Source organism: Gasterosteus aculeatus, chromosome 15, assembly GCF_964276395.1.
Source record: "Gasterosteus aculeatus chromosome 15, fGasAcu3.hap1.1, whole genome shotgun sequence".
Classification (NCBI taxonomy): Eukaryota; Metazoa; Chordata; class Actinopteri; order Perciformes; family Gasterosteidae; genus Gasterosteus; species Gasterosteus aculeatus.
In genome coordinates, this window is record NC_135703.1 from 2,586,697 (window position 1) to 2,607,963 (window position 21,267).

The 21,267-nt window shown below is 48.8% G+C and overlaps 3 protein-coding genes across 8 annotated transcripts; all 3 read left to right on the top strand.

Annotated features, from left to right (window-relative positions):
• Positions 1-462: 462 nt before the first annotated feature.
• pacc1 (proton activated chloride channel 1) lies at positions 463-4,140 on the top strand. Of its 5 annotated transcripts, none has more exons than XM_078089366.1 (8): positions 463-1,420; positions 1,658-1,784; positions 1,905-2,114; positions 2,501-2,655; positions 2,774-2,916; positions 3,038-3,179; positions 3,268-3,375; positions 3,456-4,140. In XM_078089366.1, exons 3-8 carry the CDS (start codon positions 1,934-1,936, stop codon positions 3,615-3,617), a joined length of 891 nt encoding a protein of 296 aa, XP_077945492.1. In that variant the 5' UTR covers positions 463-1,420; positions 1,658-1,784; positions 1,905-1,933; the 3' UTR covers positions 3,618-4,140. The 5 variants fall into 5 exon arrangements, with proteins under 5 accessions (XP_077945492.1, XP_040056002.2, XP_040056001.2 ...); XM_040200068.2 differs by having other exon boundaries at positions 574-971; XM_040200067.2 differs by having other exon boundaries at positions 644-971; positions 3,011-3,179.
• A 262-nt stretch (positions 4,141-4,402) lies between these two features.
• LOC120833184 (parkin coregulated gene protein) lies at positions 4,403-6,872 on the top strand. Its single transcript, XM_040200070.2, has 5 exons — positions 4,403-4,789; positions 5,109-5,243; positions 5,648-5,819; positions 5,925-6,074; positions 6,266-6,872. The coding sequence occupies exons 1-5, from the start codon at positions 4,730-4,732 to the stop codon at positions 6,418-6,420; spliced, it is 672 nt and encodes a 223-aa protein (XP_040056004.2). The 5' UTR covers positions 4,403-4,729; the 3' UTR covers positions 6,421-6,872.
• Positions 6,772-21,259, top strand: znf106a (zinc finger protein 106a). Of its 2 annotated transcripts, none has more exons than XM_040200074.2 (22): positions 6,772-6,872; positions 9,500-9,553; positions 9,957-10,018; positions 11,436-11,624; positions 12,415-14,268; positions 14,358-14,808; positions 15,099-15,168; positions 15,264-15,418; positions 15,553-15,613; positions 15,735-16,139; positions 16,380-17,139; positions 17,327-17,358; positions 17,875-18,020; positions 18,119-18,253; positions 18,349-18,465; positions 18,625-18,816; positions 19,044-19,106; positions 19,190-19,309; positions 19,395-19,466; positions 19,627-19,698; positions 19,861-20,007; positions 20,092-21,259. In XM_040200074.2, the coding sequence occupies exons 2-22, from the start codon at positions 9,500-9,502 to the stop codon at positions 20,146-20,148; spliced, it is 5,214 nt and encodes a 1,737-aa protein (XP_040056008.2). In that variant the 5' UTR covers positions 6,772-6,872; the 3' UTR covers positions 20,149-21,259. The 2 variants fall into 2 exon arrangements, with proteins under 2 accessions (XP_040056008.2, XP_040056007.2); XM_040200073.2 differs by lacking the exon at positions 6,772-6,872 and adding an exon at positions 7,263-7,534.
• Positions 21,260-21,267: the final 8 nt, after the last annotated feature.

Genomic DNA, 21,267 nt, shown 5'->3' on the forward strand with positions numbered 1-21,267 from the left:
CAAATTAACAAACACTCATTCCATTTTGGTCGTGTGTAAATAACTAACAACGTGTAGCTCAGAGATACATGAATGACACACGTCAATGTATTGGCTCGATTTCCACTCAAATTGTCAGATATGAAGACAGGTACAATATCTTCAGATTAAGTTAATGTTCAACATACTGCAAGTAAGAGATTGAGACTGAGAAGCATAAATGGGCAACATTTGAGTGCAGGGAGTCTTTGCAAACCGTTATTTGTCGTTATAATGAAGCCGACACTTATATTTGAAAAGAAATATTGTACTTTTTGCTACATTCATTTGCCAACATTACCAATTTAATTGCAGATTCAGATGAATAATACATAAAATAAATAAACAAATGAATAACGATGTATTTGTGAACTGGGATACTCAGCACCAATAGTGGCACTTACACATTCAATAATCAGTAATTATAATCAAATATTATAATATACACTGTTAATAGCCCATAGTGCCTGGTGAGTTTACGTATGTACTTTTATTTAAACCAACATAGATGTATGAATAATGAAATGTTAATCCAATGTAAATGTCACTTTTCAGCTCATTTGTGCCCTCGGCGTTTTGGAATTGGACTTTTACAATGTGCACATTAAACGCAGCACAAGGTTTTAATCCAAGGAGGGGAGGGAAATGAAACGAGGAAACGTTGAGGACGCAGGGTTTACTATTGGAGCGCGGGCCGAAGGTGCCTCGGACGGGACGGGCCATACGACCTATGCTCGCGTGCGTGTGTGTGTGTGTGTGTCTGTCTGTAAAGCGGGAAAAAAAGGGACCAAAAACACGGGAAACTTGCAACATGCATCCGTTGTTTGTTCAAGTAACTGTCGGGACTTTCCACAAATAGTGGGACGGTTCCCCTCGAGCAGCGGGGGCCGTTTTGCAGGTGAAGGAAGTGCGGAGGAATGCTGAGGACAGAAAGGTCCCGATCGTACCGCGAGGTGAGTCGACTGCCCTCGCGTTTTTTTGGGGGTTTTTTTTCCACTCGCCCCCGTTTTTATCAAACGTTTTGTCCCAAGTGACGATCAGGAGGCGGCGGGATCGATCCGTGACCGCGTCACGTGACCGCGCAGCTGACCGGCTGCTGTTTTCGAAGCGCGAAAACAGCTGACTCGGTGGTTTGCGTGAGTCTGCTGATCGCAGAGCAGGTTCCTCCCTGTTCTTCAGAAGGCAAACATCACGTCTGCGTAGCGATATAGATCCGGGTCAACGCGTCACCGGGGACTAACACAACGTTAAATAACCACGAATGTAGGTTATTCTACTGCTGCTGGAGGAAGTACTCAGATACTGGACTTAACTTCTACACTTACTTTAAAAGTATCTTGTGGTATTATACTTTAGTACCTCCATTTAATGCTACTTTATATTTATACTCCACGTGTCAGTGGTAAATGCTGTTTTGTTTACTTTTTATTGTTTACTTTGTAGAATTAACAGAGTATTTATACGGAGTCACAAATATAAGTCATTTTATTTAAGGGAAACAACAGTAACATAAAGTACTGTGTAGTACTCATGAGTAGTGAGAGAACACTATCTCCCTCAGTAATACGGTGTCGCTGTGCGTTTCTCTTCTGTTATCTGTAACCGACTAAGCTTTTCTTTCTTTGGTGCGACTTCACAGTTTGTTGATAAAGATGAGGAGGAGGAGGAGGAAGGGGACAGGCCGCCTCGAGGCTTCTTCGACGATGCCGCTGAAGACCGCGAGAGCGAGGAGCCCAGCAAGGAGCCCAGCAAGGGAACCTCACAAGGTGACGACAACCTTCTGAGCGGCGGCAAGGAGGAGGAGGAGGAGGCCACCGGGCTTTCAGTCTCCCAGTTCGACCCCTCAGAAAGCGGCGTTTGACCTCCGAGGTTCCCTCTCGTTACAGCGGACGACAGCCGGGGGAGCGGCCCGCCGATGAGATTCAGCAAAACCTGCCTGAGGAACTTCTTCACGGTGGTGCTCATCTTCATCTACCTGCTGCTGACCGGCGTCGCCGTCTTCCTGGCCTACCAGACCATCTCGGACTTCCTGGAGAAACTCAACCACCCCGTCATGTCCGTCACCTACAAAGAGGTCGACTCCTTCTCGCCACCAGGTACGACGAGGCGACGCACGCGGAGGTCAAATCGCTGCGATGGTGTGTGGCCGTTTTTATATTCATTCAACTTAGGGGAGGATTCTTTGCTCAAACATGATGATCATGTAAGTAATAACTCTGATCTCGTAAATGCGATGGATTAGAAATTACAAACACTGAAAAGAGGTGCGTTTCTTGTAATTAGCGGACACAAAGCAGCTTATTTGCTGCCGTCCGAACCATCATTCCAAAGCCGGCCTCTCGAAGGTTTTCCGGTGGAAAATGGAAGTTTGAGTCGAGAACGAGAATCCCGTGAGTCCAAAGTGTGACAACGATGTCTGAGAGCTCGCTGGTGCCTTCGCATCTTAGTACCTCATTAATAAAAGGCGCGTGCCTTCGTGCAGGCATCGCTCTGTATCCCGGCAAAGCTCGTCTGCTGAGCTGCAGGCATCACTACCACGACTACATCCCGCCTTTAGTGGACCCGGGGACGCCTCAGGAAGGAGACTGCGTGATGGAGGACGTCACTTACGTCGGTCCCTTCGCCGAACAAAGGATGGTGGGCGATGATGACTTTAGTGATAAGCTATGCCCACGGTCACCTGACCTCTTTGCACATTGTGTTCAGACAAAGGGATCAATGAAAAGAAACCTCAGTGTCGCACTCGTTCCCACAGAAACGAGCCGTGGTGGTCCGCGGCCAACAAGACGTCAGAAACAAAGAGGTGATCTTCATGCAGTTCAGCCACAATGAAACAGAAGAGGACTTCAGCGCCATCACTTACATGCTTTTTGCTAATTTCAGTGACTTGATTGACAGGTAACTGCCGATGACTGACCGGTCGTGTTGTGTTTTTCCTGTTTGTTTCGTGAGGAAAATAATGAAGAGCCTGATAGCAAACGTTTTTCCTCAGTGACGCTCGTGTTCTCCGACTCTCTAGTGCGAATAAGTCGGAGTTCATGAGGGACTGCGAGAGGAACTACTCCATGTGGACTTTCTCCGGCGGGTTCAGGACCTGGGTCAAGATGTCTTTGGTGAGGACGTCCGGGAAGAACAACGAAGCCGTGGAGTTTCGGCAAGAGGTGTTTTACGTCACTGCCAGTTCACTCGTTCTAACACGCGCGGAGGTTCTGGAGGCGTCCGTTTCATCCTCTCCGGTTTGTCTTCCAGACGGCGGTGGTGAAGTTCAACGACAAAAGGCCCGAATCGGAGAGAACCAATCAGCTCTTCTTCGCCGTCTTTGAATGGCGGGATCCGTACATGCAAGAAATCCGACTGGTGAGTCCTCGTGAACGTGTTTATTCTCTTTGTAGCTGTCTGCGTACGTCGGTGATACGACTTTGCCTTCTTCCAATTAGATCGTCACGGCAAATCCCTGGAACTCTGTCGCCATTCTGTGTGGCGTCTTCATGGCTCTCTTCAAGGCGGCGAATTTTGCCAAACTCACGATTCAGTGGACAATAAAAATGCGAAAGAGGCATCTGAGGAACAAAACGCGGGAACTGAACCAAATCCAATGAGACGTTTTGCAGAAAAACACAAGATCCCAGATGATCCAACTGGGTTTTTATTTTCACATTTCAGGACAATACTTAATAACCTTGTTGTCAACAATGCAGGTGAACGCTCTAGCTGAATACTACTGATGGGTCAATCATTTCCTAAAAATGAGCCAGTTTTACCAAAATTCTGTAAATTGTTGTATTTCAAAACAAGCATTATTTCATAAATGTTTTGTAGGCCTGTATATTGCTGCTGAAAACTGAGGACCAAAAGATGTTCGAGGGTTTGAGAGCTTTTTAATGATGCTTTAATGTTTGTTGCTGCAAGTGCAAAACTAACAATGTGTTTTTTTTTATTTGAGTCTATTTTAATTGTTGTGGATGAATTCATCTTAATGGTGGGTTTTTTCAAGATTTTATCCCCCACGCAATGTTGTTGACATTTTGAAAAATGGAATGTAATGTTTATGTGTGAATTTTGTGGCTTCTCAATTTGTCAAATTATAAGTAATAAAATAGTGTGGACTCTCTCTGAACTATACATGTCAGCGTAAACAAACTATGTTTTCATTGTCATTAACCATTAACGTTTTGGGCGTCTTAATGTTGGAAACCTCAACTTTTTACGTCACGTTAAATGTCCGTCGTCTTCTGGCTCAGCGAGGACACGAGTGGAAGAATAAGTAGGTGGTAGGTGTCTAATAAGCGCTTTTTCACCCCCCGTCTTTTATATATTACATCGTTATTAACTTGGTGTCAAGTCGATGTGCGACATGTGGGCGGGTAACACTGTGGGGCCCAGTGGGTTCACTGGTTTCACTGGTCACACATTCAGTTCTATGTGACATCGACCTGTGGGATATCTGTCCTTTGAACTTTACTCTGCTACACCGATTCTAATTTTAATTTAATTAAACTCACAGGCAGGACCAGCTGAGGTGGTGAGGTCATCAGGTCGGCTGCTTTTCAAATGCGTCCTTGGAAGTTGCCTAGCAACCGCTGCCAAAAAAAACAACTCTTTTGTTTTGAAAACTCGGAAAAGTTTAATTCAGCTGTTAATTTTGGTTGAAGTAACTTAGTTGACGTTAGTATGTAAGTTTAGATTTGCTAGTGATTTTGAGATCACCGACATGTCCGGAGAAAACAAGGAATCAAAAACAGAAGCAAAGGCCGCCATGAAGAACTCCATGGTGAGTTAAGTTATTTCAAGTTATCACCGTTTTTTAAAATCTTTATAGTTAGCCTGAAGTATGAAGGGGGATTCCGGAACAATCGAGAGACCAAACTTGCTGTAAAAACATCAAAAAGTGTCACCCGAGTGCCAACGTCTTACAAATGTCTTTGTGCTTTACGGAAAGAAGTTGTTGAAGATTTTTAAACATAGCGAAACATCTTGTGGTGATGATTAAAACACGCACAAAGCCTAGCGTCGCTCTCTATACCTCTTAGAGGGTCAATACCTTGAATAAAGGTGAATATCCCCTCGCTGTCCCCTCTGTGTCTGAGCAGGCGGCGTGTCCCTCGTGTGCAGCGGTTTTCAGCGAAGGCCCCTGTAGACCAACCGTCTTCCGAAGGTTTTACGAGCGCGGGGACATGCCGATTCAAAATGACAGTCGGGGGAGACGGAGGAGCGTGCGCTGGAAGGTATCGGACGGCTGCCCCCTTTTTAGATGGATGCACATCGGCGACTCGCTTTTGGGGGAAATAAAAAAAAGGCGATAGGTGAAGTGCGAACACCATTCGTCGTCATCATCACCAGCTAAGCTGAAGGCGATAATGGTATTTCATGTATCTCACGTAAGCGCAGGTCTAAGTGGGCTGTTGCCCTGCGGAGATTTTAGAGGAAACTAAGAAAAAAGAAAGAGACTTTGGTAAATAAACATATGAATGGTGAGCTGAAAGCCAGGGCTAGATGCCAGATGTTCCCACAAATGTCCTTGACATTCACAGGAGAGGAACCCTTCCCCTCCTCTGTCTTTGCATGTCTCTCTGGATAAAAGAAGCCGCTGGTGATGCGTGTGATATAAATAATCCCCTCTGACCCTCAGGTGGCGTTAGACGTGCTGGACTACCACCACTTCCTGCCTCTGTTTTTCGATGGCCTCGCCGAAAGCCTCTCGCCGTACAACTTCATCGCTGTCCAAGGAATCCACGAAATGTTGGACCACGGGGGTCCCAAGATCCTGCCCGTCGTCCCCCAGCTGATCGCCCCCATTAGGAGTAGGTCTGGCCGAGGGGTGCGGGGGGGGGGTCTACTCTCACTGACAGTTGCACCCGGTGGCCCTGGTCTTCTGACCGACCGTGGCCCTCTGTCCTGCTCTGCAGAAGCCTTGGACACGAGGAACAACGACGTGATGTGCTCCACCATGAAGGTCCTGCAGCACCTGGTGAAGTCGGCCGACGGAGTGGGAGAGGCCCTGGTGCCGCACTTCAAACACTTCCTGCGGGTTTTCTGCGAGTTCCGGTGCAAGACATGTGAGTTCCACGTGGCTGAGGCCGTGTGAGAATCAGTCATTCAAACTGAGGGTTTGACAGGAGAAAACACTGCGCTTTGGCCTCCTAATCAACATCCACTTTGGATCTTTTGTCTCTTTGATAGGCTTACGGTATCTTAGTATTTGTTTTTCTCATGCTGTGTGCCTGACTCTGTTTCCTCGGGACACCAGACACCCCCCACGCCACCGTCTACGGCCCGAAGAAACCGTCGCTCGGTGAGCTGGTGGAGGAGACTCTGCAGATTTTGGAGCAGCGTGGAGGAAAGGACGCATTCAAAGCCATCAAGGTCATAATCCCCAACTACCATTCCTGCGTGAGCTGCTGAGGAGGGGAGGGTCACCCTGACCGCCATCGGCCTGAGCCACCTCGCTACACGACTGATGCGGTGCCACAATAAAGAGCACCCCACAATGGTTTCTTTTGTAAAAAAGACACATTATGTGAAAGTATTTTGTAACCACGTCTCAATAGAAATGGTTATTGTGGAAGACGCACAAAAAGCCATGCTATTGTTGAAGAAAGACTTTAGTTCACAACAAGGCTGCAGAATTCTCTCTGACCGCAGTGACTTTCGGCCATGATTGTATACAGGGTTTCAGGAGATAACAGTTAAACAAAAGGTAAGGGTTGGTCTAAGCTTATCAGGAAGGACAAAGGACCTTGAAGTCATCAGCACCCTACTTGGTTGTGTTGGTTGTCAGATCAGCGGGTGAGATGAGTCAACTCCCAAATATGGGAGCTTTGGTGGAAATGTTGCTGGATTTCAAAGTCATATAGGTAAGAATAGAAGAATCTATCTATTTTCGTTTACTTTAATTAACGTCTTGATTGTGCTTTTTTTAAGATTCTATCTTGCACACAATATGGTGGAATTTTGGAAAATATAATGTAATATTTATGTCTGAAGTTTGTGGTGAATAACAACCCTATAACTGGATGTTTGAAGAACGCACATGTTGCTTGAAGCTTCCCAATTTGTCAAAGTATAGTTAATAAAATAATGTGGGCTCTCCGCGATCTACAATTCTCAGCGTGAATAAACGTGTTTTTTACTGTCATCATCAATCAACTCTGTCGTCCTGCTCTTGGAACGTTTGGGAGTTGTAAGTTATAAATGTCCTTGAACGCAACGCGACTTCTTCCGCCACGGAATAGCAGTGACGTTATTAAATATTGGGGACGTCTTTCTTGCAAGTGAGCCCAAACTAAAACGGCTCTGAGCCGTGATACTTGGTGAACAGAGTTACCTGTGAAAAAACTCAAACCTGCGCCACAAAGCTTTTCCACAACACCAATAACGGTTTCCGGCGTTTCTTAACAGAGTTGTTCTTGAACGCCTCACGGGTTGTAGTTTGGGGGCGAGCAGGAAGGAGTTGTTTTTAGCTTCACCGGTGGATGAGAACATGAAGTAGCCCCACACACATTTTGGTGTTATAAAGGTAGTCAACAGCAACGTTTCAGAATTTACGATGTATAAACACAATGTATCGCAGCTGTACTTCGTCACACTTTTACAATGTAACGTTAGTCAGTTTACGTTACGTGTCGCTAACCAAGGACTAACGTCTTTCGCTGGCTAGCATGCTGTTGCTAACTTGCTAACTATCTTAGTTCATTCTTACGTTTCATTTTTTTTTTTTTTACAATACACCAGTAGAACGGATGCTGCGTGTCGTTCGCCTTTCGACGGGTTGTATAAGGACACACGACTATCTGAACTCTTGGTAACGGCTAGCTACAGCTAAGTTAGGCTAACAACAAATCAACCGTTAGCTCGCTAGCTGAAGTTAGTCGCAAACGTTTCTTTTTTTAAACCATTACACAACCGCAAGGTATCAGTTATCTGTGGTTGCGTTTTAACCGCAGTCGTGTGACGTAAACTTCAGATGATAAACCTCTTCACAAAGTTAGCCCGCAGCTAGTTTTGATCAATCCACTGTTGTTGAACTGGTTCGGGCAGACTTGGTTTAACTGTTTGCATTTGCTAACTAGCTGGTTTAGAGCCTTTCAACCGTACAACCTTTTCGGTGGAAGCCTTTGCACGCTGTCTGCAAAAGAAAAGGCTCTGTGGTGAAAGATTCCCCCATGAAACATCTTCCTCTCACTGTGTATGTTCGCAAACCTCAGGTGCATCTGATTCATTTGGTGTCTCACTGTCCTGCAGCAAGTCAGTGACTGAGAGGAAATATCACACTGGTTTTATTAATATCTGCTCTCTGGTGCTTTGGAGAGTGCAGAGGACTTGTGATGGACGTATTGAGAGACATGTCATATTGCAGACAGAAGATAGGTCTTACTAATGGAGGATTGTGGGACCTTGCAGACAGTAGGCACTCTATAATAAACGTAAGGAGAAAGTTCCGTGTAGAAGTAAGTAGTATTTCTAATGCATAATATGTTTGCATAGGTCAAAGACAGACAAAATCCAGGATTAATTGTACATTATTTGGTTCAATTTGCTTTTTAGAGTTATAGTTTTTTCCCCCTTGCAATAGCAAATACGATCTGGATTTGTACTTCCAACCATCTCCATCACAGCAGGCTGATGAGAGTCTTCTGGGATACATATTATATATTTGTTTTGCCAACCGAATAATTTCAATACGGAAAAGGCATAATTAAATCATCATTTTCTTAAACTCTCGTAAATTGTAAAAAGATCTGTGTAGCCGTTACTAGTTGAATAAACCAATGGAGCCACTTTCACTGTGCAGAGATTCTCCCTCATGAAATGTTTTATAAATTTCCCCAATCTGCTGACTACTCTCAATGTGTATTTTCTAGCTTAGTATTTTACAGCCCAAAACCTCAACAATAGCGACGGCGGGATGTTTTCTTTGTTGTTTTTGTTTTATATGGTACTGAAGTGGTTGTAAAGGCAACATATTCATCCCACAGTCTATTAACCAGTAACATTTCAGAACACGGCCCCACGTGGTCAGTTGCTTCTTCTTACGAGGGGAAGGTTAAAAAGACACCGGCGTGTCGTCGCCAGCCTCTGACCCGTGGGTGGCGTTAGTTTCTATCCCTGTTGGTGAACATTCAACAAGTTCAGACGCGTCATCGACGGTGCCGCCGGGCCACAGAGCTGCTCTGTCAGCAGGCTGCAATTAGACCGGCGTCCAGGTTGAACGCCGCGCTGACATTTGGACTGTGGGTCCGAGGCACGCCGTTGAATACTTTGGTGCGGTTGTGCAGGGAAGTTGGGCCCTGAGATCCCTTTGATGGGTCCGGGTTGTTGCGGATCGCTGAATACTCACAATATCCAACTACGGTCAAGCCACACTCACCACATCATAATTCAGGGTGGTTTGTTGCTTTGTCCCTACAAGAGCTTTGATGACCTTTTTATTCAATTCACTGCATTGCCACTAACAATTCACTTATTTCTTCTTGTGTTTAAGATGGCGAGAAACAGAGAATGCATCCTCTGTGAAACAGTTTACTCCACCAAGCAGGTAATTCCCCTCACACCCAGATATTCACTTTGAATGTGTAAATGCACTTTTACACGTTTTTTATGAAGGAGTTTAACAAATGGTAATTCAGCATTATTGTACATACATTTTGTTGGGACTGTTTGTGTTCATGTACTTTAAAGCAGGTTCATTATACCATTTGAAATGTATTTTGCACTCTTCAAATGAGTCCGAAGACAGCAACAGTCCTGTTTTTATCTTGTGATAAATACTACGTTTTCAGCTAATTCGGTCTTTCAATGTTTTTTTTAGCTCAATCCAATTTTCCTGTAAAGGAATATTTCATCCGTCAGTTTATTTTGAAAAATCTGAATATATGTATGTCACCAAATCCAATGAATGGCTGAATTAAAACTTTTCCAAATTTTTTTCCAATCTGCAGGAGATGGATGAGCACATGAGAAGCATGCTGCACCACCGTGAGCTGGAGAAGCTCAAAGGCCGGTGAGTTGTTTTCCCAAAAATAAACAACATGCACAGATATCATGTAGTTACAGATCACAACTCAAACTTTCAGGAGAAGGTTTACTATCATGATTGCATCTTATTCAATAACCTAATTATTAAACATGTTTGTCATGTCAATGGCAACTGATGGAAGAGTTCTGTACAAATGTATTTGGGTCATGAGGCTCGTGTGCACACATGCACGTGTCGATCACAGTTATCCGGTGAGTGGATACGCGGGCAGCTGTCTCAACCGTGGAAAATATATTTAGACACAATCTCTCCGGAACAACAGGCGTGACCGATAGAAGGCATCTGGCTGTCTTGTGACCCTCGTGTAGATTAGTAAAAGCATGTGGCCCGTCGCTTTGAGGCATCGGAGCAAATACTTGATCGAGGGACGGAGTCGTTGCTAAGTTACGGGTATCTCAAACAAACATCGATGTGCAAAGAGGGCACTTTGTTAAACGTGATTGCCAGGTAAATTTGAAGGAAAGGGAATGATTCAAAAAGCATGCAGCAGGTACAGATAGTTATGAAAGAGAAGGTGTAGTCTAATGAGAGTGCATGGCGATTGAGAGACCTATCGGTGCAGGACTGGGATCGCTGAGGCTTAACTTCAGCCACAGCGAGCTCGATGCCGACTTACAAACTGCAATTCCAGTCGGGGAATTCATCCTGTCGGGTTGCATCTCCCCCAGCACTGCAGCTGAGGCAGACCTTGTGAAATAAACACTATCTCACTGAATGGGACTTTGCCAACTGTACAAGAGGTCAAAAAATGGCATCCTGCCATGACACAGATCTGAAAAAGCGAATTGAGAAGGAGCCAGCAGAGTCGCTGTCGGAGTCACGGGGGGCATTCTGGGAGAGGATCTGAAGCGGACGTTATATGAGCAGCTGCACGAGGCTCCAGTTACGCAGGCTTTGCTCGGCATTGGTCAGCGGGATGCTCAGGCGTGTTCTAATAACACATGCCTGTGTGGGAGGAGGAGGAGGCGGGGGGGTGGTCTCGGCTGTCAGGGAGGAGTGTGAGGATCAAATACAGACATCGCCTCCTCCAGGGTCTCAGAGCGCAGCGGACACCATCATGAAAGAGCAGTAGGCTGAGGGCGCTGTGCCTCCCTTCCACGCCGCCCGGTCCAGCCCGGCTGCTCCTCCCACCCTCGCTCTGGCCTGCTGAAGAAAGGCAAAAAGAAGATCAGGAAGATTTTTTTGAACAAGAGAAAATTACAAGTTAGCTACCTCCTGATCCGTGACAGATAGAGAATTCGGACAAGTTTATCTTTTTTAAGGATTGTTGAGTATTCTCCTCTCCTGATTTTATTTTGACTCACAAGTAACAGAACAAAGAGCAGATCAGAACAATGCCCGAAGGTACGATTGAACGCCCGCTCTCGCCTTCCCTCCCCAGGGACTGCGGACACGGGTGCAGAGTGTGCAAGTTAACGGTGGTGAGCCTGACCGACTATGCCAGCCACATTTCCAGTGCCGCGCACAAGCAGAACGTGGAGGCCGCCGAGAAAATGCATCCCGGGAACGACGAAACGTACTTCGACCAGGCTTTGGTGGACTTGATCGGGAAGAGGAAAGAACAGATCAGGTAAGACCTGTGAAAAGTGATTTATACGTGTATTGATGAATGTTCTGTTCAGTGCTTTTAGTGCACTGTTAATGAAATAGTTTGTTTGTGGCTGTGAGAAATTCAATAATGCTTTTAATGCGGTTACCGCACACGTGAGTGACGGCTCACGTGTTTGTGGTTTGTGTACATGCGCCATGTATAGTCACATCGGGGCTCAGTGGAGCTCACAGGCCTTCTTTAGCTGGAGCTCGGAGCTGAGCTGCTGCTGGAGTCGTATGTCAGAACTGCAGCTTAAAATAAAAGCATGAGCGCACTTCTTCAAATGGTAAAACCCAACTAAAAACACGTGCTGCTCTGAAATGGAATCAATTACATTTCCATTTGTTCCTTTGTGGTTTCAGGGCTCGAAAACTCACAATCGTGGTGTAATTGACCTCAATGCCTCTATAGAACACTTAGCAGAACTCTCTGGATGCCTTTGTGCCGATGTGGTTCTGCGTCGAGCCTGATAAAGGCGGCAATCAGCCGTCAGCTCTGCTGGTGAGTGCGGGGACTCACACTGTGAGCCGTCACACCTGACAGCAGCAGGCCACGGGACGCGGTTGCCCCAGATTGTACAACAGATTCGGGTGTCTGAAATGCAACAGGGGTCTTGAATTTTGTGCTACTTACCGGCAGCAGAAGAAAAGTTAAACTCATTTTTTCTGTCCATGTTGTGGCTGGAAACTAAAGTTATGGACGTGAAAACAAGAAAAAATGCAATGAAAGATGTAAATACACATTGAAATCCGTCTTTGTGTTTTTTTAGAAAAGAAAAAAATGCCGCCGCTGCAAAACTGGCAAAAGAAGAAGAAGACCGAAGGAGAAAGGAGGAGTTTCAGCAGCGGCTCAAAGAAACTAAGGAGCGCTACCGACTGGAGCGGGCCTGGAAGCAGCAGTCACAGGGCTTCAGCGGATCCGGTCACAGAACCTGGTACGGCGGCAACCAATACAATGGCTACGCGGGGGCCGCACCATCCTGGCAGCACGGCACGCAGCGGAAGAGCGCCACCTGGCACGCCCGGGAGCCCCCCAACTTTCAGAGGTGGGCCCCGACAGAGTTTGCTGGTGCGAGCTCGCCTTGCCAAGAAGATTTTCGCAAAAAGCAGTGCGATCAGGGTTCAGTTTTTGGGAACCAGCGCAGCCGGCTGCCGTGGCTCAGTAACGGAGGCAGCAGCAACGGTGTCTACGGTCGAAACAATATTTCCCAGAGCCCACAGAGGAGCCGTCATCTCAACTTTCTCGGGCCATTTACCGCGACTGCAGCGCCGCCCAATTTCTTGGCCCAGGCTGACCAGTTTTTGCCAAAGACCGGCAATCAGCAGGGAGACGGGTCTCTGAATGGTCGGGGCCAAACGGAGGAACCGGACCACAGCAACACTAAGAGCTCCAAGACATTTGGTAGCAATCCAAAGCTGGATAAAGCCTGTCGCTGGTCACCCTATCCGGTCCCAAAGGGCTTTGAATCCGCACTCCAAAAGGACACGAACCCAAACTCATCAGAGCAGTACGCCAAAGTCCCCAAGCCCCAGACTCAAGACAAGGCCCTGGAAACCAGCGCCGTTAACAGACAATCCCGACCCGAACAGAAACTGGAGCAGTTCTCCTCGAGTGGACAAGCGGAAGAGAAAGGAAAAAAGAAAACAAACCCTAAAACCAAATCCAGGGATAGCAGCAGCAACAGCAGCGGCAGTAGTGCTCAGAAAGATGGCAACCAGAACGGCACATCTGGTCCTTCCAGTCAGAAGGCAAAGCAACCAGCGCCGCGTAAAGATAAGAAGGCGCCCTCACTTCCTTCGCTCGACAGCGTAGCACAGACGAGCAAGGCCTCGAGCGTCGCCAGCGCACAATCAAACCCGACGGCCGAGCCGAGCGGCTCTCGGGCTCCGCTCGCGGGGCCCCTTCAGTCCAGGCCAGAGCGGCAGCTCCCGGAAACGCTGAAGAAAGCCAAAAAGACCGTGTCCGAAAACAGGGCTCGAAACCACAGGACAGAAGTGACGCTGCACATTGCGGAGGACCAGCAGAGTCCGACAGGAGCGAACAAATCAAACAGGCAGAATGCAGCTAAGCCGAGTCTGCCAGACTTGGTCAGGCCCGAGAAGCCCGCATTGCAGTCTTCAGACAGCAGCCAGTTCCTCCAATCGCTGCAAGTCAGCACCTCTACCATGGAGAGTTCGGAGCCTGCATCGTCCAGCCGGGATGGTGGAGAGGAGGCGGAGGAGGAAAGGAGGAGGAGGAGGGCGGAGATGGAAACGGATGAAGCCTCGCCGGCCGGCGGCGGACCGAGCTCGGAGAGCGACGCCTCCAGGAGCGGAGAAGCTCAGACGGACAGCAGAGAAGCAGCGGAGGAGCCGAGACTCGACCTGCCTCCCGTCCTGAAACGCGACCTGACCAAACACATCGGCTGCAAGAGCAAAGCCGGGTCCCACGAGCCCAACCTGAACATCGCCAGGCGGGTGAGGAACCTGAGCGAGTCGCGGAGGAGCGACACGGAGAAGGACTCCGGACTCAAGCCGACCGTGCGGCAGCTCCTCAGCGCCTCCGGGTCTCGACGCAACGTGAACTGGGACCAGGTGTACCAGGAGGTCAGGAAGAAGCAGGACAAGGGCAAAGGCATGCCGAGGTGAATGTTTGATTTTTACATCTCTAGTGCAATTCTTTTGAAATACTTTTGTCTTCAGTTACTCACATCATGTCCACTATGTCCTCCAGGTTTGGCATCGAGATGGTCCCGATGGACCAGGAGGACCAGAGCCAGGACGGATGCCACATTCCCCTGCTTGAGGGTTTCGAGTGGGAGTCGCTGGTGGCCACGCCCACCTCCCGAAAACGCTCCTTATCGGAGAGCAGCATCACCCCGGCCTCCAGCCACTCCCTGTTTACATCCCTCATGGCCCAGGAGGAGCAGAGAGAAGCCCTCAGCTCAGAGAAGCAGCGATCCGTTCCTCCCGACACCGCGTTGGCTCCAGGGAACAAAGACACCAGGCGCGAGGTGGAGCGGACGCTCGACCAGTCGGGGGCTGAAGCACAGAAGCAGCCGGACAAGCTGATGTCTGCGACGGCGAGGGCCCTCCGGGGGTCCGACTCGGTGCTCGGGGACAGCAGCTCTGGGACGGAGCTGTGCGAAGGCCAGGGAACAGGAAAGAGGAGAAGAGCAGCTAAGGTGAGCAGAGGAAACGGCGCTGAATGGGAACCAGCGGGTAGAGGGGTCTCGACGAGTACGCCTACCAGTGTAGGAAAAGGTGTAAATGTCCTCAAGATGTGGTGTAACATCTGAACATCTCACCAAACATCCGCTAGTCATGTTGCATTGTGGGTAAATGAAGCACGTGTTTTTATTGTCCGACAGCCTTAATGCTGTTTAATGCAATTTCTTTTAAATATCTGTGACTTTTTTTATTTGTGTCTACTTCAGCACAAACCGTCTGAATGTGACTTCCTTCTCCCATGTAGGAAACCCCAAGTGCGGAAGCATCTTGCTTGAACCACAGTAACAAAAGAAGGAAAGTCAAATCCAAAAAAGGTATGCACCTGTTGTTCTGTTGTCTCCATATTGTCTCAGCTGTTCTTTGAGGATTCATTTGGATCTTGACGGTAAAGAAGCACGTGTTGTTGCAGAGCGTTTACAGATCGACCAGCTGCTGACGGTGTCTCTGCGGGAGGACGAGCTGAGCCGCTGCCTGCAGACGGTGGACGGCAGCCTGATCCAGGCGCGGGCCGCCCTGGAGGCCGCCTACATGGAGGTGCAGCGTCTCATGGTGGTCAAACAGCAGGTAAAAACCAATACAAATAGCATCCTTCACCTTTTGGTCAATAGGTTTGTTCGCATGCATTCCTTTATGTCGGTAATCAGCGTGTAGTGTTAAAGAAGAACTACTTTTTGATTGTGTGCTTCTGTCCCACCCAGATGACCACAGAGATGAGCACACTGAGAGACAAGCGCATTGAGTTACTCAAAGGAATGCAAGGCAAGAACCATAAAATACATGAAATCTGATTTTATTAAACGGTAACTTTTCCTGCTAGTGGGAACAAACTGAGGCTGAAATACACCGAGAAATTAACTTTTAACTGCGTGTTACTTCCCAGGTAACATGGAGGAAGCCCCTCGGCTCAAAGTGAAAGAAGAAGAGATGGAGTCAGCAGAAGCTGAACCTCCTGCGCCGTCCTCCGTGCCGCTCTCCTCCGTCGCTCACACGCCCGCCGACGCGCCCGCTGACACGGCCGCCGACGCGCCCGCCGACACGCCCGCCGACACGCCCTCCCACACGCCCGCCGTACCCAGTCGGAGGCCTCCCGCCGAGCCCGCCTCCCCTCCCTCCCCTCCCTCCCCTCCCTTCTCCATCCTCCCCTTCTTGCCTTTAGTCATCAAGCAGGAGCCTCAGTCTCCTGTCCACGCGGGCTCCGAGCCGGACCCCGTGGACAATAAGACCCACAGTGCTCACAGCACCACTCCAGAGCTGCTCCGCGGTCGCCCTGCAGCCTCTCCACCAGGTAACGTCGTGCAGCGCTTCTCACGTGTTGTCATGCAACAACGCAGGTCCTGATCCTAAGTGACGGAGGGGATGCACTCAGCACATTAGCGATCAAAGACGTGTTTTGCAGTTTTTCATGAGCGCCATTTTAGTATAGAGCAGTTGGGTAACTCGAGGGAAAAAAAAGAACATTTCTCCATATATACTCATGTCTATTAAATCAACAATGTTTTGATCCGTGTGCTTCTGAAACTTGCAGATCCCGCCCCCAACTTTCATCCATCACTTGAAACAAAGCAGACGTACACAGACCAAATATGGGAGAACTTCAAAGACCCTGCAGACTGCAAAGAGAGCTTATCGGATCTGGTAAAGGCGACAGAAAAAGTCACCTCCAAAACCCCTTTCAACCTTCCCCCGGCCAGCAGGAGGAGCTCTGAGGCGAGCTCTGTTGTTGACTGTGCAGCCACGCAGGCCTTTGCGCCTCACTCGGTCCTCAACCCGCCCGCCTCTCCGTCCGAACTGAGGGGCGGAAAGCGCGTCAGGAAGCTGAAGAAGAGGAAGGTGCTGAAGAAGGCCCTGGGCGCGGAGCAGCCCGAGAGCAGCGACACGGAGGTGGACGGCGACGCCTCGAGGCCGAGGTGGCTCCGGCCGCGCAGGAGGCCGAGCGGGAGCTCCGTGGTCAGCACCTCCAGCCCGCCTTCAGAAGGCCGGGAGGGCGACGCGGCGCCGGGGCTGCCTGAGGAGGCCTGCAGGCAGCTCTTTATGTCCGTCAAACTCAAGAGAGTCGACAGGTTCGACTCCCGTCCCCGGGGGGCTGCCGCTCAACTCGCGCCGTACCTGGATTCAGAAGAAAGCTTGCAGGTCACCGCCGCCTGCGAGCAGCCCGCCGCGGACGCCCTGGTTCCAACCCCCGCCCCGGTTCAAGTCCCAGACTCCTCCACGCCGGAGCCGCGGAGCCTGGCCTGCAACGAGGTCACCTCCACCAGTGACATGGAGGTGTGCCGCTCCTCCGAGAGGTGAGGCTGCTTCTTCCCCGCTGGAACTCAAGCTCCTCTTACTCTCTTCTCCTGTAAAGTAGCACAAAAGTAACACTTTATCGACGGAAAGACCAAGCCTCATATATGATGTACTTTTCCAGGATGAAGAGATATCAGAATAGTTTAGGATTAAAAACACTCATCATTGCCTCTTCTCTCCAAACAGCGACCTGCCCAAGATGTCAAAGATCTCGTCGGGTAAGTAGTTCATGCTGCGAGATTTGGGTTGTACTCTGAATGGAGACCGAGAGGAAACACAGCAGTAACAGAGAGGGAGGCAGGAGTCACACCATTACTCCTGCTGAATATACACAACCAACCCCCCCCCCTCCCCTCCTCCCCGACCAGCCTGAAGTAGAAACCATCTGAGCAGGTTTAAAAAAAGACTCTGGGAGCCCAAATTACTTTTTATGGGCAAAGATATTCCTAGAGGTGTTGTTTGACTTTCAGTGACTGTAAGGAAGCTTCTGATGATTATTATGCCGAGGCACACTGATGCTGACCCCCCCGCACACCCGCACCCCCTCATTCAAATGCTTATCCAGAGAAAAACATCCAAACCGGCACTGTTAAATTTAATCTAATAGAGGATTTCCGTTGACTCTGCTATGAAGAGCAAAATGACGACTAGATAAATCAACAGTGAAGATAAAAAGTATAACGTGCTCTTCATCTTCATTCTTGTGTGTGTGTGTGTGCGTGCGTGCGCTTCAGACGCGTCCTCTGACCACGGCGTGGACGATATGCTCACTGAGGGCGTGTTCGAGGGCCACCAGGAGGCGGTGAACGCCATGCAGGTCCACAACGGGCTGCTGTACACGTGCTCCGGAGACCGCACCATCAAAGCCTTCGACCTGGTGGTGGGTGTGGTCAGGGAGGGTGGGGGGGGGTCAAGGGTCAGGGTTGTATCCGTGAATGCAAATACCTCAAACCGCCTCGTGTGTCCTTGCCGTCGCAGAGTCACAAATGCGTCGGCGTGTTCGAGGGCCACAGCTCCAAGGTGAGCTGCCTGCTGGTGTCCGCGGCCGTCAGCCTGCATCACCGCCTCTACTCCGGTTCCAGCGACCAGACCATCCGCTGCTACAATCTCAAGGTCCAATCCCTTTGATAACTGTTGTCATGTTGTGTTTGTCAGTCGTTTGCGTACTTCTTTTTAAGGAGATATATATTTTTGTTTCACGTCCACAGACACAAGAACTGGAGCAGCAGTTCACTCTGTCGGACCGAGTCCTCTGCCTCCACAGCCGATGGAAGATCTTGTACGCTGGACTGGCCAACGGCATGGTGGTGACCTTTAACCTCAAGGTGAGGCATGCAGTGCATGCTGCTTTACTTTGTCTTATGCCCATGTCTCAATTCTCACTACAGCCGTTAATTCTCTACTGAAGTATTTGTTGTATCTGCATCTAATGAGCAGAAAACCGTTATTTAGCTCCGATTTCTATGTCGTCCTCCTTTGTTCAGACCAACAAGGAGGCGGAAGTGTTCGATTGCCACGGCCCGCGAGCCGTGAGCTGTCTGGCCTCGTCGCAGGAGGGGGCGCGCAAGATCCTGCTGGTCGGCTCCTACGACAGCACCATCAGCGTGAGGGACGCCAAGAGCGGCCTGCTGCTGCGCACGCTGCAGGGCCACACCAAGACGGTGCTGTGCATGAAGGTAACCCCCCCCCTCCTCTCACTGAAGACCCAGGAGGGCTGCGGAACACAGTGTGTGTCTTGTGTTTAAATGTTTAAAAGTTTATGTCAGTGAGAGTTTTGCTGCCTTGTATCCATCCTTTAATTCAAAATAAGTGTACATTACATTATCTGTGATACTAATCAATACACTTGATTGGGGGAGAGCGTTCCTTCTTTTAGAGTTTAATGTCTCTTTCTTTCTCCCAGGTGGCCAACGACCTGGTGTTCAGCGGCTCCAGTGACCAATGTGTGTACGCACACAACATCCACGTGAGTCGCTCCCTTTCGTCTCATCTGTTACACGTTTGTGATTTCAACGTCAGAGCCACGAGTTAATACGACGTTCTATGCAGACCGGAGAGCTGGTGCGCGTCTACAAGGGCCACAGTCACGCCGTCACGGTGGTGTCCATCCTGGGGAAGGTGATGGTCACGGCTTGTCTGGACAAACTGGTCCGCGTCTTCGACCTCCAGGTCCGAATCATCTGCGTCTCGCTCGTAGGATCAGTTTATACTGTAATCATGAGGATCAGATCTGAGCCTGCCGTTGTCTCCGCAGTCTCACAGCCAGCTGCAGGTCTACGGTGGACACAAGGACATGGTGATGTGTATGGCTGTTCACAAGAACATGGTGAGACACCTACTTGTCCCAGAGCTGCGTGCTTGGAAGAATGTGAGATTACACAAGGAAATATGAGAGGACGTCGTCAGTTTTAACTGCATGAAATCACGTGTTGTTATTCGTTATAAGTTCATGTGTTTCTAAATTGTGTTTTATGTTTTTATTTTAGATCTACAGCGGTTGCTATGACGGCAGCGTGCAGGCAGTCAAGCTGAACCTGATGCAGAACTACCGCTGCCGGGTGAGAGGAGGGCCGGGGATGATGATAGTCAGATGATGTCATAGTCAGGGATCTACGAAGCGGCTGTTTACATAGTAAAACCTATTTTGATGACAACAAAGTAGTGTCATCCTGTTTGTATTTAAAGAAATATAATGAAAGTGACTCGCCTTGTGTTGACAGTGGCTCGGCTGCTCGCTGGTGTTCGGGATGATGGAGCACCTGCAGCACCACCTGGTCGGCCACCACGCCGGCGCAAACTCCCAGCTGCTCAAATGCCGCTGGAAAAACTGTGAGGAGTTTTTCTGTCCGCGCAACCGCTCCAAGCAGGTATTTAAAAACCAAAAGAGCACCTTTTTGGAGGAGGGTGTTTTGGTCCGAGGCCTTAATTCAGAGGGTGTTTCTTCGATGCAGGAGATGCTGGTGCACATGCAGAAACATGCCGAGGAGGAGACGCAACTGGAGCCTTGAAGTGCCCCTGCTTTGTTTAACCTCCCATATTGGGGGGGCGGATGTCTTTGGGACCCACTGGACGTCGCTCCCGTCGAAGCAGACGAGTGGCGTTGGACGACTCCATCCTTTATGTTCGGTGTTGGAATCCAACCAATAACACTATGGCGAGAGGAGGGTTGGCGGTGCCGTTAGTTTTTTTTTACGGTGTACAAAAACACGCCTCTCTCTGACCACTGCAGTTTCTTTTTGCACCGACCAAAGTAAGAAAAGAAACTTGACTTGACTTTTATTTATTGAAGAAACTTCAGCGTTGCCGGTATCCGAGGGAACTGTCGTGCTTTCCTGCAGAAACCCGGTGGCGTTTCTCCGGCTCGGTTGGCTACGATATGGCATGGGCTCAGATGTTTGTATTGTTGTAGTGCAGTTGTGATGTGGAGCAGCCTGTTATTGTTCTTTTAAGTTGACGTCGCGCGCTCACATTAACCTTGTTAACGGCAGATCAGTTACACTTCAGTCCGATCATTTGTGTTGGAGTTCTATTGAAGTGACACAAAAACATTTTTCAGAAAACAGCTTTTATTTTTTTTTAGCAGTTCAATTTTAACATTTCTATTTTTGACGTTGCTCAGTGATATTAAGGCATCGAGGGTTGAACATTTGCAGTGGAATCGGAGCATAGACGTGGGGGTGCTAAGGTGTGTGTGTGTCCCCTTTATTCTGTGTGGGTTTGTCCTTAGTGTGACGGACTGTTTGCTTCTTAGAGGTAATTTATTTTAGAATCGGAGCGTTGGAGATGGTTTTCTCATGAAGTGTGGAGGCGAAGGATGTCTGGAGGTGGTGTAGATGGAGGAGCTTGAAGGGAAGGATTAGGATTCATCTCCCATGCCATACTTCACCCCCTAAAAACAGACAAGTCGGCAACACAGGGTCACATCTGGATGGGTTCGTTTCCAGCTGTGTTGACCCGACGTTTCTCACATCTTCCAAACTCACTTTCGTTTCTCGCGGGCAGTCCGTCTCTTACCTGGCAGCCCTGAGTTTCTTCAAGTTGTTGTGAAGAGATATTTTTTAAGCAAGTGCAATCTTAGACATGTTAATAACAAAAATAAAATGGTGCAACATCATAAAACAACTGTG

Excerpts from the sequence above, each read along its gene's own strand:
- LOC120833184 (XM_040200070.2), top strand. The coding sequence starts at position 4,730 with ATGTCCGGAGAAAACAAGGAATCAAAAACAGAAGCAAAGGCCGCCATG. Across the intron at positions 4,790-5,108 it reads CCGCCATGAAGAACTCCATG|GCGGCGTGTCCCTCGTGTGC; the intron begins GTGAGTTAAGTT and ends GTGTCTGAGCAG. Across the intron at positions 5,244-5,647 it reads GGAGGAGCGTGCGCTGGAAG|GTGGCGTTAGACGTGCTGGA; the intron begins GTATCGGACGGC and ends TCTGACCCTCAG.
- znf106a (XM_040200074.2), top strand. The coding sequence starts at position 9,500 with ATGGCGAGAAACAGAGAATGCATCCTCTGTGAAACAGTTTACTCCACC. Across the intron at positions 15,419-15,552 it reads TCATGGTGGTCAAACAGCAG|ATGACCACAGAGATGAGCAC; the intron begins GTAAAAACCAAT and ends TGTCCCACCCAG. Across the intron at positions 19,107-19,189 it reads TGTACGCACACAACATCCAC|ACCGGAGAGCTGGTGCGCGT; the intron begins GTGAGTCGCTCC and ends CGTTCTATGCAG.
- pacc1 (XM_040200067.2), top strand. The coding sequence starts at position 936 with ATGCTGAGGACAGAAAGGTCCCGATCGTACCGCGAG. Across the intron at positions 3,180-3,267 it reads CCGTGGAGTTTCGGCAAGAG|ACGGCGGTGGTGAAGTTCAA; the intron begins GTGTTTTACGTC and ends TTTGTCTTCCAG. Across the intron at positions 3,376-3,455 it reads ACATGCAAGAAATCCGACTG|ATCGTCACGGCAAATCCCTG; the intron begins GTGAGTCCTCGT and ends TCTTCCAATTAG.